General features: G+C 28.2%; 1 protein-coding gene across 1 annotated transcript; it reads right to left on the reverse strand.

Annotated features, from left to right (window-relative positions):
• Positions 1 to 550: 550 nt before the first annotated feature.
• On the reverse strand, positions 551 to 1,189 carry LOC122268743 (uncharacterized). Its single transcript, XM_043038899.1, has 2 exons — positions 1,124 to 1,189; positions 551 to 1,032 (listed from the first exon to the last, which is right to left on the reverse strand). Exon 2 carries the CDS (start codon positions 1,001 to 1,003, stop codon positions 551 to 553), a length of 453 nt encoding a protein of 150 aa, XP_042894833.1. The 5' UTR covers positions 1,004 to 1,032; positions 1,124 to 1,189.
• Between the last annotated feature and the right edge of the window lie 7,905 nt (positions 1,190 to 9,094).

Genomic DNA, 9,094 nt, shown 5'->3' on the forward strand with positions numbered 1-9,094 from the left:
AACCAAAAAGTCACCTTATACATCAAATAGTCAGAAATTAAAATAGATTAAAATTCAAATTAAAAATGAAGCTATAAATGAAAGTAAAGTTATTATTTTTAAATAATGACAAATAAAAATAGAGAAAGAAAATGTGTGATGAACGGCATTACAATCACTTTAAAAATAAAATAAAAATTTAGAAATAGATCAGTTTTTTTTTCTTTGTAACACACAAAAAATTTCTATGATAAATAAAGTAAAATCCTTCTTTTAAAAACATTTATTAAGTTGTTGGCATTCAGAACATAGAAGAGAAAAAAGTTTCTTTGTTAAAATTTCTTTATTTGCTTAAAATTTCTACTAGAAACTAAAAAGGAAAAACAATATATCATTCATCTATCACGTTTCAGCTTGCTCCTGCAGCTGCTTTTTAAATTAATGTTTTAGCCATTAAATTAATCAATCCACCTATAATGCCACAACTTTGCATGAAATTGTAAGTTGTATATGTTTTACACACATTCAATATATATATATATATATATATATGTATGTATAAAATGGAACATTAGACTAAATAAAAACCTTCAAATTTTAATAAACAAATTAAATACCTCAAGTCTGAATAGTCATCTTCACTGGTAGCCAAATCTTGCGATGGACCGAAATTCTTTTGAGTAAGTTCTTCTTCCTCCAACTCACTAGTTAAAAGATCATCTTCAGAGAATTCTAATATGCTGTTTTCATACTCCACTCTTTCTGGGGTTTGGTCACGTCCAATGGCATTCTCGGGTTCCTCTAAGAAACTCATAGCTGGTTTAAGTTTTTCTTCTACTACCTCTGGAGATGCTGAAGGCGCATCTTTGTTGTCGACAGACTGGCGACCAGGTGACAGCGCTTTTTCAGTATTGTCGAGCAAGATTTGGTAAAGCTTTTCTTTCTCCTGCTTCTCTATCGCACAAGAGAGAAACGCTTCTTTTCTCTTCATCATTTCTTGTCTTCTAACATCCTGTTTTTGCATTCGGAAATGGGGTATGCAATAGAATTTTCCTATACAAAGATAGATGTGCAAAAACAATTAACACCAGTAAGTTGATAACATTTAAAAAAAAAGAGAGATAGAGAGAGCAATGTAACAAACCTCCACATAAGGCATCGCTATCATAAGCATATTCTCCAAGCCTTAAAGCAGCCCCACAAAACTCACATTTGANGTTTGTTTGTATTTATTTATTATATATATATATATATATATTCCTGTTGTAATTTCAAAAAAAATGCAGGTGTGTAATAAAATGTAATTATTTGCTGTTCTCACAAATGAAAAGTCTTTGTACTTACTTTAATCCATTGCTTTGTTTATAAATAATTTCTCCGTTTCGCAAGACCCTTCCTTATCTTTTCCACCTATTCACCACTCAAGTCTGTTGATATATAGTTTATAACGGAAATCGTCAAGTAGTGTATTTTCCTGGCTGGTTTTCTATCAAAATAAGTGTTACGGAAAAAATATATATTCATTAAATGATCTGTGAAAAAAAACTGATAAGCATTAACATTTCTTATTTGAAGCGAAATTTTTACCATTTATATTACATAATTAATTACTTTTTGAACTCCTATTCTCGATTCTATTACTTTGAAAATAGAAATATCTATGATTTCATTTCGCAATGCAATTTGTATGATAATATGAGACAGTAACTATCCAAACATTTTTTTATGTTAAATTTAAGAAAACTTGTGTAAGTGCGGTAAATTTATGGCAACTCTTTTTCTCACTTTTCTGCACTTTCGAATTCAACAGAGAATAGCGAGATCATAAATATAAATCTGTCAAAAAGATAAATAAAATTTCGAGGGGTATATTTCCTTGATTAAAACAAAAAATAAGAACAAATTCTTGAAAAATCACTAAACATTGCAATAACTTTTAAACGAATTAGAATTTTAACAAAACAAAGATTCTCGGTTGAAAGAAGTCCTCTAACAAAATGACCATTTCAGGACGCCTAATTTCAAATTCTGAGATGCAGAACAGAGCTTGTGATATCTTTTACGAAAATTTACCAGTTAAAAATTCTCGAACTAACTATCGAATATTGATATTTTTAATTTAATCGAACTCTCTTTACATTTATTCCTATTTCACACAAAATGTAAAATGTAACTTTGAATTAAACTCCCGAAACAGTCTCAGTCGTTGGAGCTCTAACATTTTTTTTCTAATTCCTGGTTTTTGCGCGTGTGTTTTTTTTTTCTCAAAGTTTCTATTTCAAACATTGGTGAATCAGAACTGCTCCTGCTAAAATTAATGAATAATAACTATCATTATTGCCTTCATAAAATAAGCTTCATTATTTTTATTGCAATGAAGTGTGGGATTTTCACACGTTTTTTGATAGCGCCTATTTTAAATTGTAAGTATTACATAATTTTTCAATGATTTCAATTTTACTAATACTGAACTAAACTAAAAAAGTAAATAAAATGAAATATTTTTTTTGACTTATTTTACCACTACTATTGCTTAACTTCTGTCAGCATTAAGCTACTTCTCTCTTTAGTATTTCAAATCACGTAAGCAAAAACAATAGAATATTTATTATTACAGGATCATGTAATTGGATTTAAAAAAAAGTCATTTCTTATAATATTAAAACATTAAACTAATACATAAAATCCCTTATATATATTCAACCACACATTAATTACAGTTAATTTTTCCATAAAAACAAGCAAAATATACAAGCCAATATAATATTCAACCACACATTAATTACAGTTAATTTTTTTCACAAAAACAAGCAAAATATACAAGCCAATATAATATTCAAGTAAGCTTCATTTTTAAAACTGCTTCCATTTATTTCTGCATCCATATAAAAAGGCTAATCATATTTTATAAACAAATGGCGCTTTAAAGAAATTGTTTATCAGTTTCTGCATTTTTTTTAAATTTAAAACAAACTCAATGGTATATTAAAATTAATTAACAGTAATGCAAAGCATTTCAAATTGAGCTAAAATTCGATAAAACTAGTTCTTAAATTACAGTAACGTAACACAAGTTTTATGGTCCTTAAAATTATTGAAATTTAAAAGTACTGCAATCATAGTCATGCCTTCATCTAGAAAAGGAAAAACTCCTTTCTGAAGGTCTCCATTTTCTTTGGAATCAAATTTCTTACCTAATCTCCAGAGTCAAGAAATATAGTCGAAAACATTCTTCCTTTTTCAGACTCTCAAGATTTTATGATGAGAAACTCTTCAAACAAAAATTTAATCATTGAAACTAAACTGCTTTCCGTTAAGCTAAACTCACAAGCATCGTCCAAATATTAAAAAAAAATAAATGAGAAACTCAGGAATTGTGAAATTAGTTGTTGAACACGGAGAACTTTTATTTTTATTGGAAATCCAACATCAATACAATATCTCCGGCACTTGTTTATACTAACATCTATAGAAATAAACTAAGATTCAATTCCAAAGCATATTGGATTCAAAAATAATAAATAATAATAATCATACTAAGATCTCAGATTCGTTTCGATAAAAACAATCTCATGAGTGTTTCTCATAAGACTTGAAGTTCTCATGAAGTTTTTCCTAGATGCAAGTTACCAAGTGTGCCTGGAATAATAAGGTAAAAATATGAAAGTAAGAACTAATGATGTAGATTCTGATTTGTTTTTCATGCACTTTCATTATTAGTTGGTTGTCAGGCTCTTAATTTAAGCAAAAGTTGCGGTAAAATAAGAAAAATAGAAAAAACTCTATTTTACAACCTGTCCTTCCGAAATTCGGAGAGATTGCGAACATGGGTAGAAACGATTCGTATAAAAAAATAGCTACAATTAAATGGCCAACAATGATTAATTAAATTGATTGAAGTAAGGTTTTTTTTGTAATAAATTTCATACTATTAGTAGCGGATATTTGAACTTAATGATTTAAGAGCCATCGAAACAGAAATATTTATTTATAGCAATAAATAAAAGAATCAGAACAAATGAATATTAAAAGGAAAGTACAGTTTATATCCATAAAAGCTAATACGATTTTTTGAGTTCACAGGAATGGTTTGTCCGTAGCACAGCCTATCTTCACTGTGTCAAAGCTCAGTAATCCTCAAATTGCAACAAATGGTTATCCAATTCTGATTTCTGTAATAAAAAAAATTGACATATATACATTATAGGACACATTATTATTTCAATAGACACATAATAGAAATCGTTAAAATTATGCTTAAACCCGTCTGATTATTTTTAGAAGATCCACATCAAGAAAAAGCAAATCCATAAATAAAGCAGAATTGCAATCTCACGAAAATATCGTCAAATAAGTAGTTGAAATCATTTTAGAAATGAGTAGAAAACTAACAAAAGATAAATACTGTGAAGTATTTTAATATTCAAATGATTTTAAAATGTGGGCATAAGAAATCCTAAAACTACGCTTCACAAGTTGACTGAACGAAAAGCGTGGAATCTGCATCAAAAGAGGAGGGAGAAATTTTCGAAGTGACAGAAGTTAATCACAAAAATGAAACCCCATGTTTTTTGATTTAGATGTGAGAAAACAGGTTACATATTTTATCCTTTTAAGTCCACTTATAAAACGCAGTTTATTGAATTTTTTATTTCATTTCCTTTTTTTTAGAATCCCAACTATTATTTTGTTAATAACAGAAAAACGTTAAAATTTTGTTAGTTAATTTAAGATAAATAAATATTTCTCGCAATATTTACGCGATCTTTAACAGAGATTCAGTCACTATTGGAGCACTTTAGCTAGTCAAAAAGAGTATGGAATTTAGGTTGACGTTTAAAAAGAATGTTAGTAATAATATCGCAATAATTTTTGCTTTAATTAGACAGGAAACTATCGCAACTTGCATTGTTCATCTAACACAGAGCTTCAATTAAAGTTTAAAAGCTCAAAGTCTTCAGAAACTGATCAAAGTTTTAATTAACTATAAATTATGAGGTAATAATAACACGATAAATTCAGCTTAAATCGTTTAAAACATAATTTTAACCTCTATTGCTAACTGGAGCAGAACTCTAAAAATGAATTCAGGGCTTTACGGGATGAGGTCTAAAGTTTAATTGAAAGATTTCATCGTCACAATGCGAAAGCAAGCTAAAAAACGTTATAAAATAAAAAGAAAAAAGAAAACTGTGACAATTGATCATAAACTAAAACCCATAACGAGTTTCACTGCTGCACACTTATACTATTGAAAAGTTTTAACCATTAATTTAACATAACATCACTCGCAATGTCTACACTCTTTTTATCGATTTCATATCTTTTGCAAGCAAAAAGTCCGTTACAAAGTAAATTGTGCCTAAGGTGCAATGGGACGTTAGTAAAAGTTAGAAATTGTTCTTCTCAACAAAAATGCACCCTGAAGAGTTTCTGACAAATGGCATCAACCAGAATTGGATTTTCCCTTATTTATTTTAAAACAAGAAAAAAATAGAAGGAAAAGCTTCACACCCCATTTTCTAGATTTTTGCAGAATTTATTTATCCTGTTTGAGTAAAAAAACTAAAATTATTTTACTAGAAAACAGTGAAATATTTCAAGTGTATCATAATTTAGTAGAACGGCATCATATAAAATCTACACATTCCATTTCAGGCAACTGTTCTGGTAGCTTTTTGATGCTGAACGTAAAACAAGACATGACGTCTGCACAAGTAATTAATCGAATAGCCAGCAAAACAGGCCACGTACTAAATACTGACCTCGTTACTAAAACACTAATCTCAAATTTTATTATATATCAACCTAATTCAATTCACTGTAAAAAAATATTTTAAATTATATGGATGCAGCATGTATTTCTTTCATCTTTCCTTTCTTCTATATATGAATTAATATTTCATGAAAATTAAATTCTTCATGAAACCTGAATATGATATTCATGCTTCATGAGGAATTTCATCTTTCGCAAAGCGTATAATACCTTCAAATTTTTTAATATGCACATGATGTCATTAAATGAAGATAGGGCATTTCAAGAGGATTGATCGAACTGTGACCAAAAACCTCACCGTACACCAGTGTTTCCCTAACTTATCACTTTTGTGTACCCTTTCTAAATATTTCGTAACGCTTTGTACCATTAATAAAAAAATTTATGTATTTTTTACTATAAAAAATTGCATAAAAGTTACAAATCACTACTGGCTGTTGACACCACTAATTATTAACTGTTAACTCTGTAAAAAGTAGCCAATAGGGAAATACGTAATCGTACATTTTCATAGCTAGGTTTGTTTTTAAATACATTTTTTTAAAATTTTTGTTTGTTGCAAGTTATTTCACATAAGAAACCCCGGTAAACTATTCCCCCACGTACCCCTGGTAAACTGTTCCCGCACCCCTGGGGGCAAGCGTACCACACTTTGGGAAACACTGCCGTACGCCAATAGAATTGCCTACCTTTAATGAACAGATTGTTCCAGCTCATTTGATATGGTACTTTTATTAGCTAAAAGATAATATTACGTTCTCTTGTCAAATACACTACTGGCTATTGAAATTGCTACGCCAGGAAGGAAGGAAAATAACAGAATGATATTTATTGGGCACATACATAATGGTTGGAAGAACAAGTGATTAAGTTTTCAGGATATTTGGATATATCCAGAGGAATCAGTACTCAGACCAGCATCCCCTGGCAGCGATAACAGCAGTTATTCTCCTGGGCATCAAGTCGAACATGGATTGAATATCATGGACGGGTACAGCATTTCATATATATAATATAATATATTTTTACCATGTGTAAATCCTGCTTTCGGGTCAATTTAAAGTAACGAACAAATCAAATGTGGTTCTTAATTCCAGTGTGAGTGACACACTCTCCCTCCCCTTAACCCATTTATGCTCATTTATGAAGGGTAAATAAAAGACTTTTGCTTCGTTGTTAAATATGAAAATTTTTAAAAAAATCAGGAAATAAATAACGGCAGCAAATCCTTCAAAAACCTACTTGTATTACAAAAATTGCTCATGTACGTCTTTATTTTTTTCAGTGTTTGGATTGTTAAAAAAAATAATAAATAAATTCTGAAGAATTTTTTGAAATGCCCTTAACAATATTATAACTAGCTGTAATTCTTGTTTTTATACACTTTCTTACATCTGCACAAAATATCAATCAGAAGTTGCAAAAATATTTTTACTTGATCTCCACGTTTACTACAGCCTAATAGTAAACAATTGTAGAAAACAAACATATAATGGGTAAGATTTAAATATGCCTTACTTGTTTATTTAGCTGTTAGTCTCTTAGCTTTTGGACTCTTTGTGTATTAATTTTCGATTAAAAAGATAAATCCCTGAAGTTTTGCATTTATGATTTGTTACTTTTTCCAATACAAAAACTCGCGTTTAGTAAATTCACCCACTCATATTTTCAATATTAAAAAACGTGACAATATGTATTAATATAGCATTTTTAGAAATTTAATTTTTTTTCTAAAATGTCATACAAAATCTTCTTTCACAAAGTTCTTTAAATAAATGTCAAGTATGGAGTGAAGATTGAAAAATATTAAATAAATAATGAGAAAAATATATATATTTACATAAACCTTATAACGCTCACATTGCTATATTTCAAATTATTACACTTTAAATTAAAATTTAAGTTCCTTTCAATTTACTAGGTACAACATAACTTAATTTAATCATATCTGTAACTTTTATAAACAATTCAATTTCAACTATATTTCCCTAGATGCGATCAAGAATATTTCATTTATTTGATATTAAAAATTAATTTAAAGGAATGATTTCAATAAAATAAGACAATTCAGTACTTTTTTTTTATCTTCTGCTTTAAATAAATAAAAAGATTCATTGTGCTTCTAGGATATTTTTTGCCAGTGAAATTTTATTTATGTATGGGTTTTCTAACAATTTTATCTTATTTTTTGTTTATTAAATCCGCGTTTATTTTTTATAACCTAATTATTTGACAAAATAAATATTTTTTCTCGTGATTTCAGCAGAAAAACTCTGCTTTTATATCAATTAACATCTTATGACATGAATGAATATAAATATTACAAACTTATGTCTTAAAATTTTATTTTACTATTGCTTTACTTGTTTTAAGTGAAAAAAAATACTATCCTGTTTTTAGTCACACTCTTTACTTTCTTTATCTTTTGTCTTTATTAAGCTAAATCTATGCAAAATATAATTCATACATAGGACACACAGGGGAATTCCTAATGACTAATTCTAAGATATATTTTTAGTCGTTCTCAAAAATTAAGTAGAGCACATGTTTAATCTAGGAAATTAACGTTTCTACAATGAAAAATTAATATTTTCTAAATTTGTCTATTAATCCGATTAATTTATTAATCTAATTAATTTATTGATCCAATTAATTTATTAATCCAATAAATTTATTAATCCAATTAATATATTAATTCAATAATCTCTATATCTAAAAGTATTATTAAATTCGAAATATGTTATTAACCAAATTTTATATTCAATTCAAAACAAAAACACGAGTATTTGTTAAAATGCATAATAAGGCAACGTGCTCGTTCATTTAAAAACGGAAGTAAGTTAGAACACTTTTATTTATTTTCCTACTAACATTCCCAAAGGAAAAATATCAAATTAAAAAAATCCTATGTAACAAAAGAATAATTATGTGCAACATCTGTTATGGACCAAATTCCATATTCACCTCAAATGAATATAAATTAGATTTTTTGTTAAAAATGGAACCTAGAAAACACTTAATTTATTTTTAATCGAGAGTAAACATAACAAATCAATTAATCCTTAATAAAGAAATTGATTTACAAAACGAAAAAGGCAAACTAAATATTCTCAGCATATGTTACTGAAACAGCAATTTCATTTTAAACTTCTGCGTAATAGGCATGCAGAATCCCCATTGAATCTCTGATCCATAAACACAGGTTCGCGAACCCATTCTGAAAAAATAAATAACAAAAACATGAACACATTTCTAATATCGGATATAGACCAAGGGAATTGGAAAGGAAGAAAAGCATTTCTGTTATTCATAAGCAAACAGAATGTTTTCGTATTTTCA

Source organism: Parasteatoda tepidariorum, chromosome 1 (genome assembly GCF_043381705.1).
Source record: "Parasteatoda tepidariorum isolate YZ-2023 chromosome 1, CAS_Ptep_4.0, whole genome shotgun sequence".
Taxonomy (NCBI): domain Eukaryota; kingdom Metazoa; phylum Arthropoda; class Arachnida; order Araneae; family Theridiidae; genus Parasteatoda; species Parasteatoda tepidariorum.